The 25,269-nt window shown below is 47.5% G+C and overlaps 1 protein-coding gene across 3 annotated transcripts in view; it reads right to left on the bottom strand.

The window, feature by feature from the left end:
* Positions 1 to 13,862: 13,862 nt before the first annotated feature.
* The window catches only part of Kank4 (KN motif and ankyrin repeat domains 4), a 64,031-nt gene continuing 52,624 nt past the window's right edge, over positions 13,863 to 25,269 (bottom strand). The window contains exons 8-10 of one of the 3 annotated variants that reach the window (XM_008763868.4): positions 25,084 to 25,226; positions 20,307 to 20,507; positions 13,863 to 15,540 (exon numbers count right to left, since the gene is read on the bottom strand). In XM_008763868.4, the coding sequence (XP_008762090.1) occupies positions 15,418 to 15,540; positions 20,307 to 20,507; positions 25,084 to 25,226 (467 nt within the window). In that variant the 3' untranslated portion in view covers positions 13,863 to 15,417. The other 2 variants (NM_001107947.1, XM_039109903.2) reach the window with 2 other exon arrangements.

Genomic DNA, 25,269 nt, shown 5'->3' on the forward strand with positions numbered 1-25,269 from the left:
GAGTGTCAGTGTCCCAGGAGGAACCCTTGGGCTGTGCCAGGCTCTACAGCAGAGGGTGATGGTAAAGCTTTGCGTTGGAAGCTCAGGAGGCTGGCACAGCAAGGAGGAGAGGCTCACTCTGCACTTCCTTCTCTTGTCCCTGCACTGGAGACAACTGAGTTTCAACCTCTTCCTTTCATGTTGAATCTGGCAACCAGGACATTGCTTCTCTCCTAGTTAGAGTGAGGGTCCATCTTGAAGTGTTTCTTCAGTGCCTGGTGCTGCTCCCAGGTCTGTCTGTGGAGTGGATTCAGTCTTGACTCTGGCTCATGAAGCTCATCCGAGCGTTTTTCAATTTCTAGGTCTTTTTTTGTCCTTTAAAGAATTATTTATTTTATTTATCTGGGAACACTGCTGCTGTCTTCAGACACACCAGAAGAGCGCATCGGGTCCCATTACAGATGGTTGTGAGCCACCATGTGATTGCTGGAAATTGACTCAGGACCTCTGGGAGAGCAGTTGATGCTCTTAACCACTGAGCCATTTCTCCAGCCCAAATTCTAGAGTTTTTGTTTTGTTTTGTTTTTTTTGTTTTTTTTTTTTTTTGTTTTGTTTTTTTTTTTTTTTTGAGACAGGGTTTTACTACGCAGGCTTGGCTAGCCCCGAGTTCAATGAGGTCAGCCTGCCCCTGCCTTCTGAGGTCTGTGATCAAAGGTGTACTACACCATGCTAGGCCTAAGACATTGAATTAAAAGGGAAGGTGTGTATGCACGCGTGTGCGTGCAATGGTGTGCACATGGGGGTCAGGACAAGTCTGGACTCAGCTATCACTCGGCATTTTTGTATGGGTTCAGAGGCTTGAACTTAGCACTGTTAGGCTTTAGGGCAAGCATCATGTCACCAGTGAGTTCCTTCATATGACACCAGTGAGCTCCAGGACAGGCTTTTGATGAACGGCATCTGCCACCCTAAAGTAAAGAGACTATATTTTTAACACTTTAGTCTAACCGTAGGTGACATGTCTATCTGCTAAGGAAAGACCCTGTCATCAGAATGTATTAAGATATTTCTAAAACTTAATGCAAAAGCTGACACCCCTAAAACACACCAACGTCCTCCTGTGGCCTCTGCACATGCTCATGTACTCGTGTGAGATACACACACGAGAAAGTGAGTGAGCTGAGGCAGGGTTGGGTATGCATCTTAATGTATATGACAGAGTTTGGGAGTGACGTTGCTCCCATGGAAGGTATATGCCCGGCAGAACTGTTATCCAGTGAAGAGTATAAGCTCATTTAGGGGGTGTGTTGTGCGAGGCCACACAGGCTGGTAAGTTAAAATCATCAGCTGAAGGAGGAGGTCAAATGAAGTTCTGTACAAGTCTCAAGGACATCAAGGCCTGTGTTTTTATTATAAATTTCATTCCTATTCTGGTTTGTGAAATTTCCACAGGGCAATATGGGTTTCCAGACGAGTTCAATTCAAATGTCTACATTCTGACATGATAGTTCATTGCTACGTTAATGTTCTTATTTGAAATCTCTCTGTGCAAGACAGATTGGTTGTTAGTTGTGCCAAAAAAATTTTTTTTGGGGGGGGAGGGGTTTTCTTCTTCAGAGGTGTTTATTTCCCAGTCAGAAGAGAATCAGTGTCAGACTCCTCGGCCTGTCAAGGCCTGGGCCTGGCAGATACCACATGGTAACCAGGGACAGAGCAGAGGCAAAGAAGACAAGCTCCCAACTTGGTGTACATGGTCCCGTGTTTGTCTTAGCTGAGCCCAGGAAGGGCCTGCCCCGAGATGTGGCACTGAGAGCTGTGGCATAGGCTATCCAAATGGCCCAAATGGAGTAAAAACTGACAGACCAGATATAAGGTTCCAGGTCACAAGAGACACAAAGCTTGAGATCTTTGGCTTTGTCCCCCAGGGGCACTCTGGGGACAGAGGCTCTGAATGCTGCCCTAAAGGACAGAGAAAGAAGGGTTAGAGCCCTCCATCCCCATCCTGCCTCGTAGATAGGACCTGAGGCATTGAGTTTGGGCAGTTTGATCCTCTCCTAGCTACTGGAGCCATCTCCAGCCCTGGCCATGGTGAAGAGCTGGCCCAGCCAATCAAAAACAACAGCAATATACCCCAGGCTTCCCTGGGCAGGCCAGCAGCATGGTGACAGCAGACAAGGCAAGGACCAAGGGACATGCTCATACAGGCCAGCAAATATGGAGTAATTGATGGCCCCCAGTACATGTTCGCACATTAAGGCTTCATGGTTAGACAGTGACTGACAGTGATGAACAGTCTGACCAGATTACTGATGGGACTGAGGGACAGCCCAGTCTTTGGCCTGAGTTGGGTTGGCCAACTCACTGCCTTCTAGAAGTTAGGACCCAGCTATAGCCTGAGGAAGGAGCCTGGCCTGGAACCCCTCCAGTGCATAGGCAGAAGGCAGATGTAGCAATATGACACTAGAGACCTGTGGGCAGGAGGTGGAGGGTCAGCACTTTGAGGTAGGGGGAGGGATGTGTTGGTCCTTCTGTTTGTCAGCTCTTAGCTGGGAGTGCTTCCATTCCTTTTTGACAGTGAGGTTCCCCTCCCAGGACAAGTGGTGAGTCTTGTCACCATCTGAATTGGGGTGTGATCTTGTCCCAAGCAAGCATGCCTTTGGGAGCTTCCTCCATGGGTGTCAGGAACTCATACCCCTCAGCTCAGAGTCTGTAGCCATGGACCATGTAGTCAGTCTTGTCAGGCTGACTGCCTATCCTGCGTGTGTGCTGGATGGACATCATGCCTGACACACTGTTTACCTGGAAAGAGATTTTTATCCTGTTTGCCATCCTTTCAGCACCAACAATTGTTCCTTGAATCTCTCCAGATGAGCTGTTGCATGCTTCACAGAGGTCAGCCAGGTCTCAATGACTGGGGGACACTGGGCTCTGCAGAGACAGCCACTCGGCCCAGTGGGGCCGCCTTGTATGTGCAGAGTCCACTGTCCGTCTAGTTCCTGGATCTCCTGAATGTATTTAGTTAGGGGCTCACTTTCTGTCGCTAGTGGGGCCGGCTGTTCAGCGGTGGACTCCTTGTGTGCTTATCTCCAGCCTGTGACACCAGAAGAGAGATCTGTGTCCCCTCCCCTGTGCTTGGCTGTCAGCTAACAAGAAACAAGCTGTAATGCCCATGTCTCTGCATGTTCTCAGTCTTCCTATCCTTCCTCAGTTTACCCACTTAAGACTTTGATCTTAAAGGGTTAATGGTAGCTGAAGTTTTATTTTCTTCATTTTTTTTTTTTTAAATTTAAGATTTAAGGGGCTGGAGAGACAGCTTAGGGGTTAAGAGCGCTGGTTGCTCTTCCAGAGGTCCTGAGTTCAATTCCCATCAACCATGTAGTGGCTCACTACCTTCTGTAATGGGATCCGATGCCCTCTTCTGAAGACAGCTACAGTGCATATGCACTATATGCATAAAATAAATAAATAAACCTGTTTTAAAATTAAGATCTAAATTATAGCCCGTTTTATTTATGTGTGCATTTGTATGTCAGTGCCCTGAGAGGCCGAAAGACGGCATTGAATCCCTGATGCTGGTGGAACAGGCAGTTGTGAGCCATCTAATGTGGGTGATGTGAGATGAGCCTGAGTTTTCTGCAAGAACGGCAAGCACTCTAACCCTGGAGCCATCCCCCCAGCCTTGAAGTTCCATTTTCTAAATCTCCATGGACAAGAGCGGACACTCTGCCTGTCCAAAGACCGGAAGTCTGGTTTCAGGGAGACTTGAGAGTTCACTGGCTGATCGTGACCCTCCCATCCTTAAACAAATATTAGGAATATGTCGATGAAGCTCATGCAATTATAACAGAAAACAGATTTGTGTTGAACTACGGGGAAGCTACAGCAGTGAAAATCAAAGGCACTTATACAGCCTTACTCGCCATCTTGTTTTTTTAGAACTTAATACTTGTACACAGCATGACGTGGTCCTGACTGTTCTTCTGAATGCTTCCTGCCTCCCAGAGACCCAATCCCTGCTGAGATTTGTCTTCTGAAAACAACAGGCAGTTTTGACTGGGAACGAAGCACCAGTCTAGAATATTCCATCCGTAAAGATCTCTTCTCATCCCCTCCAAATTAAAACACACAATTCAGTTGTGTCTGAGAACATAAGGACTCTCCCAAAATCTATTGTTGGAAATATTTTCAGTCTGTTAGCTATTTACTGAGAAGTTACCATGACAGCAATCTTACACAACACTCAAGTTCCAAGGCAAGACCCTTGAAGGTCACCCAGGATGGGGGCGTGAGCTGAAGCTTGTCTCCTGTACCCATATATGTCATCGCCAGTCAGAGCCCCTCTTACCCTTGGCCCAGGCATGCCAGGGGCAGAAAATGTTTCGGGAAGTTGAGATTTGTTCGTGTCTATCCAATGCTAAATTGAGGCCATAGGAGAGAAGGGCCTGTTCTTCCTGGAGCCTTCCTCCCACCAGCTTCCGTTCTGCCCCTGGCATTCAGTCCCGGGTGTTAGGAGTGCAGAAGGAGTGTGTTTTTCCCTCAGATGTTTCTTTCTTCTTTTTCTTTTTTTTAAAAAAGATTTATTTATTTATTATATATAAGTATACTATAGCTGTCTTCAGACACACCAGAGAGGGCACTGGATCCCATTACAGATGGTTGTAAGCTACCATGTGGTTCCTGGGAATTGAACTCAGGACCTCTGGAAGAGCAGTCAGTGCTCTTAACCCCTCACTCTCTTGCTTCCCAACCCAGCAATATCTCCAGCTTGGTGCCGCCTTGGCCTTGCCTTGGCTGCTGCCAGCATGCTCTCCCTGGCTCTCTCTGGCTCTCCCTGGCTCTCCCAGGCTTCCCCCCCTCCCCTTGTCTTCCCCGAGGCTCCATTCCTTGAATACCTTTCAAAGGTTTCATCTCTTTTGTTCTTCTTCGTCCTCTATCCTAGAACCATCAGGGCTTCTGTGAATCCTTTCATCCTCACTTCCCCACCTGGCCTTCCTAGGTCCACAAATGACTTGCTTTTCAAATTCTAACCCAACAGCTAACTCAGGACATTTTTAAATTTAAGTCTGTATATTGCTCAGATTGAATAGTTTGTACATAAGTGTTTCTTTGATTTGGGTACACTTTTCTACCAGGGGCTGGCAAGAAATACAAATTTAAATTTGTCATCACTCTATTGTTATTGTTGTCGTCGTCGTCATCATCATCATTATTATTATTATTATTATTATTATTATTATTATTATTATTATTATTATATTGTAGTCTTTTGAGACGGGGCCTCACTGTGCAGTTCTAGCTATCCTGGAACTCCCCATGTAGAGGGGCCAGGGTGGCCTCGAACTCTTGCCTCCCAAGTGCTGGGATTAAAGTATGTACCACTATGCCCAGCTAATTATTTTTTTCTATTATGTTCTAGAAAGACGTAGACATTAAGGCTCCTATCTAAAAGCTAAAGCCTGCAGGTGGCTTCCTGTAATCCCAGCTGGCACATGGGAGATGGGAGCAGAAGGATCAAGGGTTCGGGGTTGGTTATCCTCAGCTACAAAAGTTCAAGATAGGTCCAGCCCAGGGCTCCCGGAGACCCTGGTTCAAACAACAGCAAATAAAGTGTCTAGAAAATAAAACAAAACCAAACCCTTAAGACTGGATGCAAACAGTGACAGGTGCTGATGTGGAAACCCTGGCTGTGTTCCTTGCATGAGCTGTAGGTAGAGTTCTGTAGGCTGAACCCAAAACCAAGCCCACTGTGCTGGAAACCTGTTCTCACCTTTCATAACTGACTTATGGCTAGGCTATCCCCTCTCCACTTGAACTCCACAGAGCTGGCCTCTTTGCATTCTAGTTGCCTGCTCGCTCCTCGTGGGCCCCAGCGTGCTGCATGCAATTCCAACCCTGTCTGACCTCGCCAGTGCACCAGAGCACCCTCCACTCTGCAGCAAAGCTTTCTGCAGCCCTAAGAGCGACAGGGCTGGGAAAGGCTGCTTGTACCCTCTTCTGTGACTCCCTCTTCTGGCAAACACAGAATCCAACAGACACTCACCTGATTCTACTTCCTTCTTTCTTGAAATGAAATCTACGCTAAACAAGAGGTGACCAGAGAAGCAGGCAGAGTCAGGGATCAAGTCATTGCTCAAGAGAACACAATATTCCCAAAATACCATGGTGTTAGACTTTTCATCTCTCACCACGGAGAAATCAAATTAGGAGTGCAAAGGGGCTGGGTTTCCACAATCAGAAATCTGACTTTTAAAGTGCTTGTCAAAGGCACGGTGGTTCATCCCTTTCAAATACCCACTTGGCTCAGGGTGTTTCAATGTGGCGATTGTCTCTCCTGCTGCCTTGACAGTCTGAGGCCATTCCTGACAAGCAACAGAAGCTCTGGCCAGTCTCTGCTGCCTCTGAGGGATTCTCCCAGGTCTAACCAGTGCAGCTTTTCAATGACTTAGCCCCCAGCCTAGCCACAGAGAGGGACGACTTCCTGGAGGAGACAGGCAATAGGAAAGAGTTCTCAGGTTCATGGAAAGACAGGAAAGGCTAGCCAGGCCAGCACAGATAGATAGGGCAGAGATTGAAGGAAGGTGTAGCTCAGTGGGAAAGGGCTTGCTTAGCAAGGCACTGAGCAGAAATAGATTTATGGTGGCACATGTCTTAACCCCAGCACTTGAGAGACAGAGATAGGTGGATCCCTGTTTGAGGCCAGCCTGGTTTACATAAGTTCCCAGATAGCCAGGGCTACACAGAGAAACCCTGTTTCAAACGGTGTGTGTGTGTGTGTGTGTGTGTGTGTGTGTGTGTGTGTGTGTGTGCGTGCGTGCGTGCGTGCGTGTGTGTGTTCGTTTTCTCTATGTCTGTATATCATATGAATGCCTGGTACCCAAGAAAGCCAGAAGAGGGATCAGGATCCTCTGGGTCTGAAGTTACAGTGCTCCTAGTCATTGAGCATCTCTCCAGGCCCTGTGTTCAGTCTCCAGCCACAAAAAACAAACTTCTTTGCCTTCATTTTTACAAATTGTTTTGTAACACATAGGTTTGAACACATAACTCTGTGAGCTAAAATCTCCCTGGTTAGATTATGAATATTCTCTGTCTTCTGCACTGGTCCTGCTGGCATTCGTTAATGCATCCATTCCATTCGAGAACTGTTTGGTTGCTGGGAGTTTCACTTTGATTTTGGCTAACTGGCTATGGAACATTAAGTGAAAAATACTGGCCAATCCCTTCTTTGGGGTAGTAGGTTTTGCTGGAGGTAGCCTGGTGCATGAGAGGCAGAACCAGAGCCCGATTGCTTGTGAAGATCATGGCTGAAGCTGGACATGAAGCTGATGAGTGATGCAGGCTAGTAATCCCAGTGAGTAGCAGGTCGAGCCAGGAGTTGGGGGCTAGTCTGGATTTCAGAGTGAGGCCGGTCTTGGAAAACAAAAGCAAAAGCTGAACTCCGTGATGCGAACATCGAAAACTGTCGTTGCAGACTCTCTTACATGCTTTAATCCTTAAATCCCACCAACCCATCGTTCTGTCCCAGGGAGCTAGCAGCTTCTCGATCAGAGAAGAGATCATATCTTTCACAGCTAGTGATCCTGTGCTCCCTGGCACGGGTGACCTTTCCCAGTGCATCGGTGTTTGTCCCTGCTATGAGCTGCATCACCTTCATCACTGTGAGCTGCAAGACAGGCTTCCTGCTTCCAGAAGATGCAGATCAGGAGGGGCATGAAAAAGGGTGCCAGGGTCATCATGTGATCAACAAAAATACTCAGGGAAGCTATGGAGAAAAGTTCATTTGATCTTGACTGACTCTTCTGAGTCATGATGGAGGCAGGGCGAGACTAGCGTGGGCTGTTGAGTAAGATCCTCTTTCAAAAGTCAAAACAAACAAACAAAAAGAACAAAAATCTGTCTTATTAAGCCACCAGAAGCTGGGGAGAAGCAGGCTGTGGAACAGTTAAAGGCCTCCATCCTAGAGGGTAGACTCTTTTTTCAGAAAGAATCAGTTTCTAGGGAAACAGGTATAGCAGGCCCTGAAGGCCACTGGTGGAAGAATTCAGAGTTTAAACTTGATTCTAGATTTTAGAATGAGTGGTTTCAAAATCTGTAGTTTCCTGAAGTTGATACAGTGGTCCGCCTCTGAAATCATCATCGCACTTGGGAAGTAGAGGCAGGAGACTCAGGAGTTCAAGATCATCCCTAGCTCCTTGGTGAGTTCCAGACCAGCTTTGGCTACGTGAAACTGTTCCTATCCTTCCCTCAGTTGATTTTTCTTGAGTAAATGGCAGATGCATACAGCTATAAAAAATTCATGAGGGCTCCAACAGTGTACAGTGAAATCTCCTGTCCCCTCTTTCCCCCATCCCCTCCTCTGAGAGGACACTGGTCCAGTGTGGGTCTCTCCCCTTGCTTTCCACAGGGGGTTACTCTCCAGCAGCACTGAACTTGCTAGAATGCCAAGTCTCGGGCTCAGCACAGACTCAAGAATGGGATCTGCACTTCTGATGCTCTACGTGGACCTTAGACTTCAAGATGCACTTGCCACCGCTGTGGAATCAGTGAGGGAGGCCATGCCCATTAAGATACTTAAGGACCAGGGTATGGTGGTACATAACCGGTCTATAGTTCCAGCATTTGAGAGGTGGAGGCAGGAGCATTTCTGTGAGTTTGAGCCAAGCTAGGAACAAATTGGGGGGGGGGGGGGCATAATTATCATTTTTTTAAATACCCAAGAAATTTCCTGGGGGAGTTAAAACCCTGCATCTTCTCACTGCACTGGAGTCCAGGAGTCTATGAAGTCACAGCACTGGGGACCCAGGCCAGGGTCTGGGAGAGGGCTCCCTTCTCCAGCCATGGAGACAATGCAAGGCTAACACATCTGGGCCCTGAACAGAGGCCTCTTTCTTTCAAGAAATGCTGAAACACGGGCATTTTGACATCCCAACTGTCCCCATCTTAAAGACTCTGTCCTGAGGGACACCTCTAATAGACCTGCAGGTCAGATGTTACCGTAACCTCCAGCCCCAGCCACGCTGACTCTAGCCTGGGGCACTAGTCAGGGGCAAGAAAAGATCTGGATGTGTGGCAGTGGGATTTTTTTCATGGAGCCCATCTTAGAGTTTCTAATGTTATGAAGAAACACAGTTACCAAAAGCAAGTGGGGAAGGAAAGGGTTTATTTTATTTGGCTTACACTTCCCCATCATCACAGTCTGCCATTGAAGGAAGCCAGGGCAGGAACTCAAACAGGACAGAAACCCAGCAGCAGGGACTGATGCAGAAGCCACGGAGGGGTGCTGCCTACTGGCTTGTTTGTTCTTTGTGGCTTGCTCAGCCTGCTTTCTTATAGAACCCGGGAGCACCAGCCCAGGAATGGCACCATCACAATGGACTGGACCCTCCTCAATCAATCACTATGTAAGAAAATGCCCTACATGCTTGCCTGCAACTTGATCTTCTGGAGGGACTCCCTCTCCTCATATGACTGTAGCTTGTGATAAGCTGACATAAAACTAACCTGATTGGCTGGTTTGTAATCCTGAACCTGAAGTTTACTAGGCTACATGGTCCTTGGATGAATTACTTAACTCTCTTTGCTTCTGTCTTCAAATGGAAGATGGAAAAATTACAGCCCTTAACCGTATCTAAAGCCCCTCCCAACTTTTGCTGTTGTTGTTTTGGTTCTGTTTTGGTTTTTTGTTTTTGTTTTAGACAGGTTGTCTCAGTATAGCCCTAGCTGTCCCGGAACTCACTTTGTAGACCAGGATGGCCTCAAACTTGCAGAGATCTGCCTACTTCTGCCTCTCAAGTGTTAAAGCCCTTAAAATGGCTGGGCCTAGGTACAGTTGTCCCTTGTATCCAAGGGGGCTGCATCTAAAACGTCCTAAGGATACCAGAAACCCATATACCCAAGTCTCTTATGTAAAATGGCATAATGTTCTCCATAACTCACACACTTATTATATATTTAGTTATTTATTTAAATTTTTCAGAGTTGGAGTTCAAACTTCCTGGTTTTTCTTTCTTTTCGCTTATTGCTTCTGTGTGTGTGTGTGTGTGTGTATGTGTGTGTGTGTGTGTGTGTGTGTGTGTATGTGTGTGCATTCTCTCTCTCTTTCTCTCTCTCTCTCTCTCTCTCTCTCTCTCTCTCTCTCTCTCTCTCTCTCTCTCGTGTGTAGGTACCTGAGATGACCAGAAGAGGGCGTTTGACCCTCTGCCCCTGGAGCTGGATTTACAGGTGGCACCCTGCCCTTCATGAGTGCCTGGAACTGAACTCAGATCTTCTGCAGAGGAGTATGAGCTCTTAACCTCCAAGCCATCTTTCCAGCCCTGAGCTCTTGTTTGCCTTTGTTGCTAATAGATTTTAAACACTAGGGTTAAGAGGAGAAAGGCCACACTGAGGACTTGGGTCTGACTTCAAATCAGAGTGCTACCCCTATAGTTTAAACCAGCTCTAGATTGCTTAGGCCTAATGAGGTGAAAATGCTATTTAAGTTATTGTCGCCCTGTATTGCTTAGGAATAACAAGAAGTTTTTGTTCAGGACACATGAAAAGCATTCTTAGTATTTATTATTAGCATTACTCACAACTGGCTGGATCTATAGATGTAGAACTCACAAATGCAGAAAGCTAACTGCTCCATAACCAAAAGCTGTTTTTTTTGTTATCGTTTTTGTTGTTTTGTTTTGTTTTGTTTTTTTAAGACAGAGTCTCGCTACTCTTGCTGTACTGGAATTCACGATGTAGACTGGCATTAAACTCACAGAGACCCACCTACCCTTGTCTCTGCCGCCTGCCTGAGTGAAGACCTCTAACACTATGCCTGGTGCAAGCTGCTATAGTTAGAGGCAGGGTCTAGGGAGAGCTCAAGCTTGGCCCTTCATGCTGCTGTTACAGAGGCTGCCCACTGTGCATGCGCCAGCTGCTTCCAGGACTAAGGAAGCTCTGGTCCTCACACTGCAGCTGGGGATTGAGCAGCAGGCTGTTCTATTAACACCTGCCTTTGCTGCATCCTGTCATGGTGCTGTGTACCTACAGGGGATGGGAGAAGACATGGGGCAGAAAATCTCCCATACTTGAGGGGAGGCATCTACAGGCATGGGTTGCCCTGGCTTTCTCATCTCACTCTGCTCTGAACATCTGCGCCAAGCACATGGCTGATGCATGACCAGGAGCTTCAGAGTTCTTTATACTGCAACCCAGATACCAGGGAACTGGAGCTATTTACTAAATCCCAGCTTTGGGGTTCTTAGGAGACAACTGACTGGCTCAGGTGGTGCCTACAGCCTATATTTTAAGGGGTAGGGGTGAGTTTTCCTGTAGGTTGCCCTTGTGAGGAAGGCTAGGATGATTGGCCTCCCTCCCATCCCTTGTCTATTCCACCAGCAGACTTTGCTCTGACTGTGGCTCCTCGCTCCTCCCCTCAACACATCTTGACTGCTCTTCATGAAAATTCACCCTGTCCTGGAATCTCATTTCCCTCTGGCTTCAGTTGCTTCTCACAAACCAGCCACTACTGCTGCAGGAGACTGTGTTCCCTCAAGTTGCTCAAAGTATTCAGTGCTTTTGCCCAGGTTTTCATAACAGATTTGCTTAAAGACTGGCCAGGCATGGACAGCTCATATCCTGAAATCTGCCAGGGTGGCATAGGCTACACTTTCTGCAGGACTCTGGGTGGGCAATCCCACCATCACTGTGCACCAGGTCTAGTACCATAGACATCCATGGCACCCAGATAGGAGGCAAGTTTTTGAGGAAAAGCCTCCTCTCCCCTCCCCTCCCCTCCCCTCCCCTCCCCTCCCCTCCCCTCCCCTCCCCTCCCTTCCTTTCCTTTCCTTTCCTTTTCCCCATGATGGGGTTATTCTGTGTAGCCTTGGCTATCCTGGAACTTGTTCTGTAAACCAGGGTAACCTAGAACCCTAAGATCTGCCTGCCTCTGCCTCTAGAATTCCCAGCATCAGAAAGGCTTTTCTATCCCGATGCCTTTGCTGTCTTGAGGTCTCAAGGATGTTGTCTATCTCGGGAGGGGCTCCAGTGGACAATGGTTTACTTCTGGATGAGAACACTTTTGGATTTTGTCAAGGGACGGATAAGCAGCTCAGAGCAGATGTAACAGGACCCCATCTCCTTCTGACTCCTGTTCTGTCTGGGCGGGGGCACTAGCCTCATCTTTATGGATCAAGCTGGATGGCTACAGTATCCTGGCCAAAGAGACAGGGAAGGTGCGTGTTCCTTCCTTTGCCTGAAGTCTGTGCACATCCCTTTGTGCCTCACTCACCTTCCATGTGTAGTTAAGAAGCCGACCAAGTTGCAAAGGACGCTAGGAAGTGGAGTCTCTGTTCTTGGCAGTGAGTTGGAGACATTATAATTAAGGAAGTGGAGTAGAATGAGACTGGGGGTAATGGTGACACCAACTCTTGTTATTCAGTTTGTAACCACATCCTGGTACGCCCTCATTCCTGGTACTTTTCCCAGCAGGTCTTACTGCTCTCACTGCTTTATACCCAGGGGCTCACAAGAGACTCCCAACTTGTGTTCCTGCTTCCAGTTCCTCCCCTATCAGAAAGGAACCCAAGACCCTCAAACATACAAGGGCTACATACAAGAGCTCAAACATACATTCAGCTACATCTCTTTTGAAGATGGTCTTTTGCTTATATATTGTAATGCTGAATACTGGCCCCTAAGGCTTGGTTACCCCCAGGGACAAAAGAGAAAGTCTGCATGTGACTCTGTGTGACACCGCCCCCAAGTTATCCCTGATTGGTGCGTAAGGATGTCAACAGTCTACAGCTGGGGACAATTGAGATAGGTGGGGTTTGGGGTTCCCCGGCTTGGGGCCTGAGGAGACTATGAGGATGAGAGAGGAAGCGGAGAAAAGACATCATGAGGTAAGAATTTTAAAATCAGGGCCATGAGGGCTGGTCTATTGGAGTTAAGAGTAGACTGGATGGGACATAGTAAGTAATGACTCAGGGTATCGATAGGAAAGTAGATTCTAATAGCACAGAGGGTAGATATCTGTCCAGCTTTGGTGCTGATAAAGGTGTATTATAAATTAAAGCTTGCGTCTTTTATCCCGGAACTGAATGATCAAGAAGGGGTAGAAATGGAGAACTCGCCCAAGTTAGTTCTCTTCTTTCACCATGTGGGTCCTCGGAATCAAACTTAGCAGGTTTCCATGCTGGGTTCCCAACAGTAGGGTTTTAAGAGTAGGGCTTAGTGCATATGTATGTTTTTCTGGAAGGAGTTTAAATTCTTAAACTAATTTGTGAGACACTCACAGATTGGCTCAAGGCCAAATCTCTAATATCAAAACAAGGCCATCTGTCTTCTCTCTCAAATCTCCTCTCCCATCCGAAACCCTCTCATGTGGGGCCCTTACTCCTGTCACATCTGCAACCCCATCGCTTCCTCTAGGACAGTCTGGCTAACCTTAGAGTTCAGCTCAAAGCCTCTTCATGGGGTCTATGACCCTCTGGCTGTTACGGTTTCTACAGCACATCACCCCCTACTCTAGCACTGGGAAGCTTTAAGGAACAGACATGCTGTCATCTGAGGGCAAGCTGTCAATGTGTTTAAGGTATCTTTCTTGGGACCCAGAGCAGCTGTCACAAGATCAATGCTCAAAAACCCGATTTCACCCTGCTGTTGTGCTCCCTGTATCCAGCTGTGCTCCCTATACCCAGCTGTGATCCCTTCCTCCTCTAGGCTCCTACGATAGGTCTGCCCAAATCCCCAAACCAGGCTGGTTAAATTTCAAAGCTGTGGGCTAATAAACACCCTCTTTTTCTTCATAAGTATCCTTCCTTGGGTATTTTGTCATAGCAAAGAGAAATTAGCGAATACAGGCCAGCATTGCAAGTTCACAAGAATCAAGAGCAAAGAAATCTTGAGACCAATTGGGAGGCAACATTTTAATTAATAAACAAAAAGAAGACAGGCCGGAGCTGTGCTGCTCAAAGCGTGGCTGTAGCCTGACCGCACTGGCATCCTCTGGGCCCAGTTAGACACATAGAAACCCAGACCTCGTTTCAGACCTACAGTATAACAAGATCCCTGGGGCTGGATACACATTAACCTTTGCGAAGCACGGAGCTAACATTTATTAAAGTATGTGTTGGCTTTTACATTGTGTTTTGACATTGAAATAAATCTACTTAAAGCATTTTTTAAAGCTCGTCTGTTACACCATCCACATGTGGGATTTTGGGCATCTCTCACAAATCCCACCGTGGGGAGGACTTTGCTGCAGAACTTCTGAAGACAGCCTTTCTGGGTTATCATCCAGATTCCAAAACTGTTACAGCCGTTTCTTGTGGAGACTCCCAGAGGTAGGTTGTACGATCACTTCCACTTTGGGGATGGTGAAATTGTTACTCATGAAGACTTTGTGACTCAGCCAAGGGGTACCAAGCATATAGGTATTCCAGGCCAAATGAGAAATCTTGCTTTAGTGTTTTCAGTGTTCAGATCACCAATTTTGATACTTGATACTCTTCCTTTTATATAAAAGGTGTGTGTGTGTGTGTGTGTGATTGCATGAGACTTTCAGAGCTATGATCATGAGCCTTTCATGTGCAGGACCCAGGGGATATGGATGCTTAGGAAAGCACTATCCCTGGGAGAGATGTCTAAGGGAGAGCTCTATTCTGCGCCCACTGGCTGCTACTGCAGCCCAGGCTGGATGTTTATGCAGCAAAGATCCAGGAAGTTCTCAGAGCTGGTACCTGCTTATAGGGGCCCTGTGCTTCTAGAAACGGGTAAATGATGGTGACTTCTACAATGTCCCATTCCCAGCAAGAAGCTGGCCAATTCACTTGCTTCTCTTATAGGTTGAGAATGGGTAAAACAACTGGACTCTGTCAAGCATGCATCTAGTATTTATCATTGGATTGGTTTTCTGCTTACTTCCATAGAGGGGATGGGAACCCCTGGGGTACTCAGAAGTGTCACAGCCTGGCACTGACATCACTGGGCTTAGTCCTCCTTTACCTGAATTTAGACTCCTGCCATTCTCTCTAGACATGCATATTCACTGGGACATATTTGTATACATACTTGATTAAAAACAAAAAGACGGTGCCCTTTAAAACTCCATGTAAAAAGTATTGCTTTTTCTACTGTGCGAGTGTGCCCTTACCTACGTGCTTGCTACACAGGGCTGCAAAGACAACATCGTGAGGAATTCAAAGCTGAAGCTGTTTTGAATTTCTGGGTGACTCCACTGCAGCCTGCACTCTGCACCTCGCACCCTGCTCTGGACCTCATGTAGTTTGGGGGGTTTGGCCTAAGACAAACACTACCAAGCATCCTAATGAGCAGAACTGTATGCCGGGAATGTATTGTGCATATTTGACATAGTTTCTGTCTTGAATGGTGGCCCTCTGGCTGTGACCCCAGCCCTCTCTAAGGGCAGGGGGGGAGTCCAGCAAAGGAACCTTTTGTTCTTGGCTGCTAATTCTTCTGCAGCTCCTTCAGCCCCAGGGACCTGCCCTGCTCCGAGTGGGCCCTCAGAAGCTCTGCGATTTCCACGTGGGCAGGTGAATTCAGAACGATGGACAAAGCTGTTTGGCCGGCCTGCAGGGAAGAAAGAAATAAAATCATCCTATCCGCCTCCCCACTCAGAGGAGAGAGTGGGGGCATTGTTGACAAGGATGTTAGAAACATCAGGTGACCCAGGAGGGGATGTGACTCAAATGGCACCGGGGCCATGAGAAATGGGACCACGAGACATGAGGGTCCCTTCCGCAAGAACCGCTCTCTTCCTGTGTCAGTGGGAACAGAGAAAGGGTTGTCAAACCCTCAACACTTAAGAAAATTGGAAAATAACCTTCCCTCTCAGATCTAAGTGAGCATTAGCATTTCAGTGTGTTCTCTTTGTGCTCTCTCCTGTGCAAACCTGTTGTTGGTTTTAAAGCAGTGGAATGGGGGGTGCACGTCTCCCTAGAACTCCCCCTTTACTGTAAATTACTGTGGTATGCTAGGGGATGTTTCCCCATTATCCGTCTTCATAATGCATGTCTTCTTATAGGCTGTCAAAACAGCCCATAATATACCAGAAAATTTCCACTTCCTGTTTGTTTCTATGTGTCCATGGTCATAAACTCACTGAAAAAGCATATTCTCCTTGTGCCTGTATGTGTGTACGTGTTTGTGTGTGTTCACCTTCATCCGTGCATGTGTACATATATGTATGTGCATGCAGAGGCCTGAGCTCAACATGGTGTTGTTCCTCAAGTACTGTCTACCTTGTTCATTTTGAGACAGAGTCTCCCACTGTCCTGGAACTTGCCAAGTAGGCAAGGTTAGCTGGGGAGTGAGCCCCCTTACAAGCATGGGTTCCAATGCCTGGATGTTTTTTACAGCTGTGGGTTCTGGGGATTAAACTCAGGTCCTCTCGATCACACTGCAAGCACTTTACTAACTGGGCTATCGCCCAGCATCCTCCCATTGCTAGTTGTTTCCTTAGGACCAGGAGTGAGCTCACAGCACTTGTGCATGTTAACAGTTCCTGGCTCGAAGTCACTGTAGCACTTTCTCCAAAGCACAACCCACTCACTATGCAAAGTCCTGTAGTGTAAAGAACTAGACCTGTGGGTTCTCCTGAGACAGGGTGGCTGGCTGAACAGAGATGGAGGGAAAGCCCACACACCTCGGGGTTGGAGGGTGAGCTCCACAGGGACAGCCAGTCTCTTATGAGTGGGCATAATCCTACAGCCAGCATTCCAAAAAGCCCTGGGGCTTAAAGGCCTTATGAGCCCCTTGTGGATATGAGGAGCTGAACTTGGATCCTTTGCAAGAGCTATGTACACTCTCAGTCTACAGTTCTTGCTTTCTTTTGGAAACAGTGACCTGATAAGTATTCCAGGCTAGCCTTGAATTTGCTGTCCACCCTCCCCGCTCCTTTCTATTTAGGCTGGAATCTGCTAAGTCATGTGATCAGTTCTGATCTCTGTCTCTCTGTCTCTCTCAGATCAGGAGCTCAGTCTGGCCTGGTCCCAGCTGCATCCTGGCATAGGTGGGCTGCCTGGCCGTGCTCAGCCCTGAACACTGTTGAAAGCTCAGTCTGCATAAGCAGAGGTGTTTGGTTCAAGTTGATAAAGGAGTCAAGCAATCCTGAGGAGTCTCTGCTTTGACTGAGCAAACCCAGAACAAGGAACAGTTTTCAAGCAGGGAGTCCCCACAGTATAGAGGAGAGAGGACTGCTCCACAGGGAATTGTCAGGGGAGAGGGAGGGCTAGCTTTACTCTGTGTTCCAAGCTGGCCTTGGCCTCCCAGAGCTTTATGTAAACAGAGTGTGCGGTGACTGTTACCATGGGAAAGTGCCACAGGGCCAGTCCCAGCGGCTATGCGTTTTCTGACAGAGTCCATCTGGAGGCGACAGTTTCCATCTGCTGGCTTCTCAGCGGAAGACACGACGGGAAGTGGGAGAAAGAGACCACCTAGGCAGGGAGAGCGTCTGCTAAATGTAAATATCTCCTGCAGTCTGGGGAAGGAAGGGCACAAGGAGGCTTCTGCGGTAGCTGGATCTAGTGAGTTCTATTCTACCACACTGCAGACTTGGCATACACTTGACTGAGCTAAAAAGTGGAGGGTTTGCATAGATGGTGCGTGCGTGCTACAGTGTCTTTCAATAAATAAGAACTCACCACGAACCCATTATATATCAGGTAATGATGCTCAAGCTGTAATCTCTGTCTCAGAAACGTTCCCATTCGATGGATATTCTGAAATGTCTTCTCAGGAAGAAGTTGGCAGCCGGTGCGCAGGTCTCACTACCACTCCTTGTCACGCTGAAGGTCCCCTGACACCCACTTGACGCCTAAGCCTAAGGAAAGTGCCTTCAGTTCTCTGTAATTTTTAATCGAACTTAGTTGATGAGAGAAAACCATTTCCAAACATGAGTCTCTCTCCACATGAGTCTCCAGGAGATTTGTGCTGTGGAGAGCTGAGACTCCAAAGACAGGTGTTTGCTGGGAAGGCAGTGTTCTGATGAGAGCTGGCACCGGGTACCAGCCTTGGTCCTTGGTGGATTCTATCAACGGTTCTCCTCTCCCTCAGCTGCTGGAAACCATATGCTCTCCCTTGCTATGAAGAAGCTGAAGTGGGACTCCTCAGTCAGGCCTGACCCAGCAGGACAGTGCGGTTGGACCCTAGCTGAGTCCTATAAACCCTGTACAGACCACGCTGGCTGGCTTTCCCTTTCAGCTCAGCTCCACAGCCAGTACCGGGCCCTGTTCTGCAGTGGCCTGCTCCTGGGTGCTGCCCTGGCTCTCCCTGCCCCAACCTTTGACCAGGTTTTTTTTTTTTTTTTTTGAGACAGAGTTTCTCTGTATAGTTCTGGTTGGTCCTGGAACCTGTTTTTGGACCAAGTTAGCGTTGAGCTCAGAGGTCTACCGCCTCTGCCTCCTGAGTGCTGAGATAAAAGACATGTATGATCACATCTGGCTTGGTCCAGGGAATTCATAATTCTTCCCTGTTCCTGTGCACTGCAGGTGTTTATCAACCACGCATGGCTCTAGAGGCCAGGAGCACCTCCTCCTCTACTTCTGAAGAACAAAAATGTCTCCAGACACTACCAAACTTTCTCTGGAGGCAATGTCACCCCTTCTGAGGACCATAAGATTGACTTAAGACTGGTGGCCAACTGGCTTCTCAGTTGGGGGCCAGTCTCCCTCCTTTGGTTTTCCTGACTTCAGATCTTCATCCTCATACCCAGCAGACACTTGCAAATGCCAAGGCCCCCACCTGCTCATATACTTGGGACTTTGCTCTCAGTGTCACAGTTCCAGCCAGCAGGTGTGGCTTAGAAACATTAAGCATTTGGGTAACTCATCTCTATAGCCATTTCACAGATGTCCACAGAGACCTAGGGTGATCTGTTCACCTATCAGAAGGCACACAGTTCCTGAACTCAGATTCAAGCTCGAGAATGCCGCGTTTAAAGTCAGTTCTAACAATCATAGGCTAAGCTGTCTCCCCTCATGGTTTTTCTCTACCTCCAGAAAGCTATGCAGTTCTTTCTTATTTGTGACCACCATGTGGCCCCAAGAGGAGTTCCCATTTCCTGGTTTGTTATTCTGGTCAGCCAGAGACCTTCAACGCTCAGACCTGTTGGCCTGCCCCATAGGCATCTCTTCCCAGACCTTCTCTGTCATCATCTCTAAGCGACTCTGGGCTACCGTTGTTCAAGCTTACTCCAGATGAGCAGCTCACAGTGGGCTCCTCAACACAGATCCTCTGTCTCACTACATGTCTGGAAAAGGAGACTCCCATCCTCTACTCCTAATTCCACGTGAAAACAGAAGGGCCTGTGCTCTCTGAAGTACTCAGAAATGGCTTTGTGGAAGCAGGGGTGTACAAGAGCTGTGACTGTGGGGTTCAGCTTGGCTTGCTGATGGGATACTCCCCGTGGCACCAACAGCATCCAGGAAGAGGTGCTGTCCTCGTATAACAATGGCCTCTCTTTCCCTCTCTAGGTTTTCGTTCCCTTTGAACTTTGATGTTAAGTACAAAGACACCAGTTTATATCGTGAAATCATGATGCCAACATTAATGATATCAGAGTCAAGCCTGAGATTGAATCTCTGCTCTAAGAATTGCTTGCTGTGTTCTTGGGAAGAGCAGGAGTGATGGCCAGTTGAAGATCAGCTCCCCCAAGTGCTCTAGAAATGTGACCCACTGTAATGATCAGAAACTTGGTCACTTTGTTGTCACTGAGCCTTTAAGTTTAGAGCTCATTCATTCAACTCTTGGTGAGTCACTGACATGCGGCAAATGCTCTGTTACATACGAGGGATTCAGCAGCAGGGCGAGCCCCTTCAGTGGGACAGCAGAGAGATGGTGCATCATTCATGGGCACGAGCTTAGGACAGTTGGATTTTATCAGTTGGGCAGTGTGGGACTGCCATCTAAGGGGACTGTCACTGACTGTGCAACGCCAAGCAGGCTTGCTTGGTAGAATGGGTCACTCCATGAAGTAGATCTGGGTCGTGTGGGTATTGTCAGTTTAATAACTACAGGGTTGTCTCTATACATTTTACGTCATCATCTGGCTTCCCGGAGTCTCCCCTGGACCATCTGAGTCGCTGGTTTTGCCAGTGGAGGCTCAGGACCAAGCCAGGCCTGGGCGTATTTCCCTAGCACAGTGTTTTAATCTTGTGAGTCTCACGGCACCATGGCTATGACCGTTTATCACCCGTTATCGTATGGAAAGCCTACACCAGCCTTAGGAGGCTGACTTCATTGTTACGGCCATATGGTTTCCTGAGTTCTGATGGCTGACAAGACACTTTTCAAGACAGGTGTTAAATACCTACTGGTTAACTGCCTGTAAATCTTACCTTGTCAGTCAGGTTGCTGTTGCAGTCTGCGTGTGCCAGGAGCAGTCGCACCAGGTCCGCGTTGCCTTGGTGACAGGCCAGCATGAGGGCCGACGATCCATCATGGTCCTGCAGGTTGACGTCCGCCTTGCAGCTCAGTAGCGCTTGCACCATGTCCTCCCGGTCGTGGCTGACTCCTAACATCAGTGCAGTCTGGCCTCCCTGCACAGAGAATGAAAGGCACAGGCTGGAGCAAAACTTCTCAAGGGAATGGCCATTGATTAGATCTTTCCTCTGCCTGTGACACAGGACACATCCTTTTCTTTCTGGCTAACTTCTGCTTTCCCAGGACTCTAACCAAATCCTTTGCCCGTTCCAAAGCCTTGCCTGGCTTCCCAGCACGGGCAGTATCACAGAGCACTACTGATTGCTTCCCAACTTCCCTGTACTGCTAGGGGCTAGGAAGATGACACTGGGGACTGTTCTTATTTGATTTTACTCTCTGTAGAACGGAGGATTAACTTCAGGGCATCACACATGCTAGACAAATGCTCTGCTCTGGCCACCCCCGGGGACTACGTGTCAGTCTCCCCAGGGCCCAACACAAAGTATGGGATGGAAAGCAGTAACTGATGGAGCGGATGAAGGCTTTCATTCCCATGGTCATCAGTGGGCCTAGCAATGGATTAGACTCAGAACCAACCCAAGCTCTGTCTCTGCATTTTAACGTCTGACCATGCCAGGCTCCCGTTTTCCCTGAATCTTGTTTTTTTCTGTGCTTAAAAATTCATTTCATTATTTTTCCTGTGTGTTTTCTGTGGCTCTTGTGAGAACTGAGTGAGGATATAAATTTATAGAGTATATAAATATGATAACGTGAGGTGGTAATTTTTCTGATTATAAACTGACATTCATTTCTTATTTGCAGAAATCTGTTATATATTCCTGCTTTCTTACAGCCTTACCCTAGGACTTACTGTATTTTGCCAAACCTTTTTAAGTTTGACAGTTGGGCTTGTCTCTTCAGTGGGATATCAGGTTCCAAAGAATAAGACAAGGTCTATGTCTTCTCTCTCTCCAGAGCCCCTGTGGCTTTAAACCAGTGTTTCCCAACCTTCCTAAGACTTCAACCTTTTAATACGGTTCCTCGTGTTGCCCTGACCCCAAACCATAACATTATTTTTGTTGCTACCTCATAACTGTAATTTTGCTACTTTATGAATCATAATGTAAATATCTGTAGTTTCCAATGCTCTTAGGTGACCCCTGTGAAAAGATCATTTTACCCCAAAGGGTTCGTCACCCACAGGTTGGGAACTGCTGCTCTAAACAATGTCTTTCACCTCAGAAGCAGCGAGGACATGCTGCTGGTGTAAGTTTCAATCACCTTGGCCATAAAGAGGACTTGGAGTCTGAACCCTGCCTGTGCCACGGCACTTGTGTGGACCAGACACACTCGTTCATCTCCACACCATCTCCTGACGTGGGAGGACTGGGACGGTTAGGACACAGCCTGCCTCGTGGGGCTGAGGAAAGACCCAAGAGCTTAGCAAGGTAGGTAAGTGTCCACTGCCATTATCTCTATGGGGATTACAAACGACAGTGTGTGGCAGTTGCTTAGTTAGCGAGCGTATGAATTACTAGGGTCTCCAAGCCTCCATTTCTCTGGAATGCAGACAGATCTCTCCAGAGATGGCTGTTTGCCTTCCGGAGTGTGATTACTTAGCCTAGAGGTAATGGTTGCTCACTAGATTAACTAGCCTTGAGGTCTTCTCTCCCCAACCACTCCTAAAGCCAGGTGCCACTGTAGAGAGCCTTCTTATCTGTCCCTCTGTCCCTCTGCTCTACTCTGGGGCTCTTCTCCCTTATCTTTCTTCTGGTCTAGATTGATACAACTTGGTTCAGTAATTGGTCATTTCCAGACCCTGGAGATAGGAAGATGTATCCTTCCCTCAAAGACTCTCAGCTCAATCCCATCCTGCTGGACACAGCCACCTTCCCACAGAGTCCCAGGGAAGTCCAGGAGAACGGATGCAGGTTTAATCCCTGGCTTCCCTTTAGTGACACAGACAAAACTCTGACCCTCTCAGAGACCATTGTACCTCTGGGCAGAGACTTTGATCATGGTGAGCATTCCCTTTTCCCATTTAAAAAAAAACAACAACCAGTCAACATGCTTGTTAGGATAATAGTATTTGAATATGGAATGTTCTGGAATAAGAGTTGTATGTGGGTGAGAATACTTTGAAAACCAGAAAGTGAGTTACAAATACCTGTGTGCTGCCATCAGTAGGAAGCTGTTAGACCACAGAAACATACGTATTTTCACAAATGCTGTTTCCTGCATGTGTGTTATGTGTATGTGCAATATGTGTGTGCAAGGTGTGTCTGCAGCTGTACGAGAGTGATGCTTTGTAACTTTCCGTTGTACTCCTTTGCTGGCAGCCAGCACCCTCAGCAATCCTCCTGCCTCTGCTCCCCACAGACCTGGGTTCAAGTGTGTACAGACCCATGCCCACCCTTTTAATGTCAGAATGGAGATCTGTCTTAGTTTGGGTTCCACTGCTGTGAACAGATACCAAGGCAACTCTTATAAAGGACAACACTCGGTTGGGGCTGGCTTACAGGTTCAGAGGTTTAGTCCATTATCACCATGGCGAGAAGCACAGCAATGTCCAAGCAGGCATGGCACTGGAAGAGCAGAGTTCTACATCTTCATTCAAAGGAAGCCAGAAGCAGACTGTTTTCAGGCAGCTAGGAGGACGGTCTCAAAGTCCACCCCAACAGTGACACACTTCCTCCAACAAGGCCACACCTACCCCAACAAGGCCACACCTCCTAACAGTGCCATGCCCTGGGCCAAGCATTTTCAAACCAGCACAGGATCCAAACTAAGGTCCTCATGCTTGAGCAGCAAGAGCTCTAACTACTAAAGCCTCCTCTGAGCCCCTGAGAGCTCTTAGATGAGTTGTGCAAAGTGACCTTGTAGCCATCAGGCTGCTATCAGCAACTTGGGGGAGTGCAGAAGAGTAGAGCTCAACACAAATATTTAAACAGTTTCAGTATTATTGATTTGTGTTTTGCCTGCATGCCTGTGCTGGATGAGGTCAGAAGAAGGCATCAGATTCTCCGGAACTGGGGTTACAAATGGTTGTGAACAGCCATGTCGATGCTGGAAGTCAAACCTGGGTCCTCTGGAAAAGCATCCAGTGCTCTTAACCAACAAACCATATCTCCAGCCCCCAGATGCTCTTTTAAAGTTTCCACAGCCAACAGCTTTGGAAGAGGCTATGTCTCCCAGGGCAGGGCAGGTTTGCTGTCTTTTATAAAAGACTCAGCCTCTTCAAATTCGGGGTTATTTTCTTGTAATACAATTACTGTGACTAGCTGACAAGTGTCCTCATATGTTGAAGACTCGTTACCTGGTCTGTGGAACCACTGGGAGGTGTGGTGGATCCTGAAACACGGGGATCAAGTTATTCACTGAGGTTCGCCCTTGAAGGGGGATACTAGAAATATATTCATTCTCATTCTCTCTCTCTCTCTCTCTCTCTCTCTCTCTTTCTCCCTCTCTCTCTCTGTCCCTCTCTTCCTCCCTTCCTCTTCTCCTTTCCTATTTCTGCAGTGAGGTAACACAGTTTCCATGACACTCTTTCTCACTACTGGGGAAAAGGCGATAAGACCAAACAGCCATGGACTAACAACTCTGAAACCATAAGCCCAGATAAATTCTTCCTTTGTATAAATCCCTGAGAACGACCCAGGCTCTCAAACATAGATGCAAACATCCACTGCCACTACGTCCCTTCATGATAAGTGACTTATTTCAGGCATTGCTCATTCTGGTTGGAGGATAAGGAGGTGAGGAAAGACAGACTTGATTTAAGACCCAGTTAAGATAAGGACCAAAGAGGTATTCTAGGCATTTTAGCTCGGTTGCAGCAAATTCTACAGTAACCCTCTGGGTTAGAAGAGCCCTGGGAGGTAAGTAAGTGACTGGTATTAGGTCCTGCCTACTCTGCTACCCAAACTCTCCATTGGTCTGATGGAGATTGATGACTCTATTAAAAAGACTTGGGCAAACTGGAGACATGGAGTTAAGTACGGATTGCTCTAACCGATGATATGAATTTGGTTCCTAGCACACATTCGGGGAGCTCACAATTGCCTATAAATCCAGTTCCTGGAGATCTGACACCTCTGGCCTCCAAGGGTACATGGTAGACACAACTACACTTAAAAATAGTAAAATAGCCAGGTATGACGGCACATGCCTTAATCCCAGTACTTGGGAGGCAGATCTCTAAGCTTGAGGCCAGCCTGGTCTACAAAGTGAGTTCCAGGGCAGCGAGGGTTACACAGAGAAACCCTGTCTCAAAAACACAACACATTTAAAAAAAAAAAGACTCTAGGAAGAGAGGACATGATAGGTAATTAAGCTTCCTAAGTGTCCTGGGTCAAGATCTGATGAGTCACTCACAAAGGTGACTGATAACAGCAGCTGACCAGCAAAGCTCTTCCCGAAGGCTAACATTTGAAATTTAGTTGCAGAAGTTAAGTCCCAATGGAATTTGCCCTGTTTTAGTCAGTGACCCTTGAGCCAGCTTCTCTAGGTCCCAAGAGCTTTTTAAGGAAAACCAAGCATTGGAGCTTTGGATAGATGCTATCTGGGGGCCCAGCATTCGGAAGTAGAAAACTCTCCATGGATCTACACGGAATTCTTCACCATACTGGCAGAATAAAACAGGAGGGTGTTGTGTTTGTCAAGAAGCAGAGAGATCAAGTGCTCTCCACCTACCTGAGTTGCTTGTATGTTCACGTTCCCTTCTCGTAAGAGCTTCCAGACGACCGCCATGTCTTCTTTTGTCTTTGGAGAAGCCAAGGGAGTGATCATCACAGCAGTGTAGCCAGCTTTGTTCTGATGATCCACATTGCAGACACCTACGAAGGCAGGAATGGGCGCGGGAAGAGCTGAGTTAAAACC

This window comes from Rattus norvegicus, chromosome 5 (assembly GCF_036323735.1).
Source record: "Rattus norvegicus strain BN/NHsdMcwi chromosome 5, GRCr8, whole genome shotgun sequence".
Taxonomy (NCBI): Eukaryota; Metazoa; Chordata; class Mammalia; order Rodentia; family Muridae; genus Rattus; species Rattus norvegicus.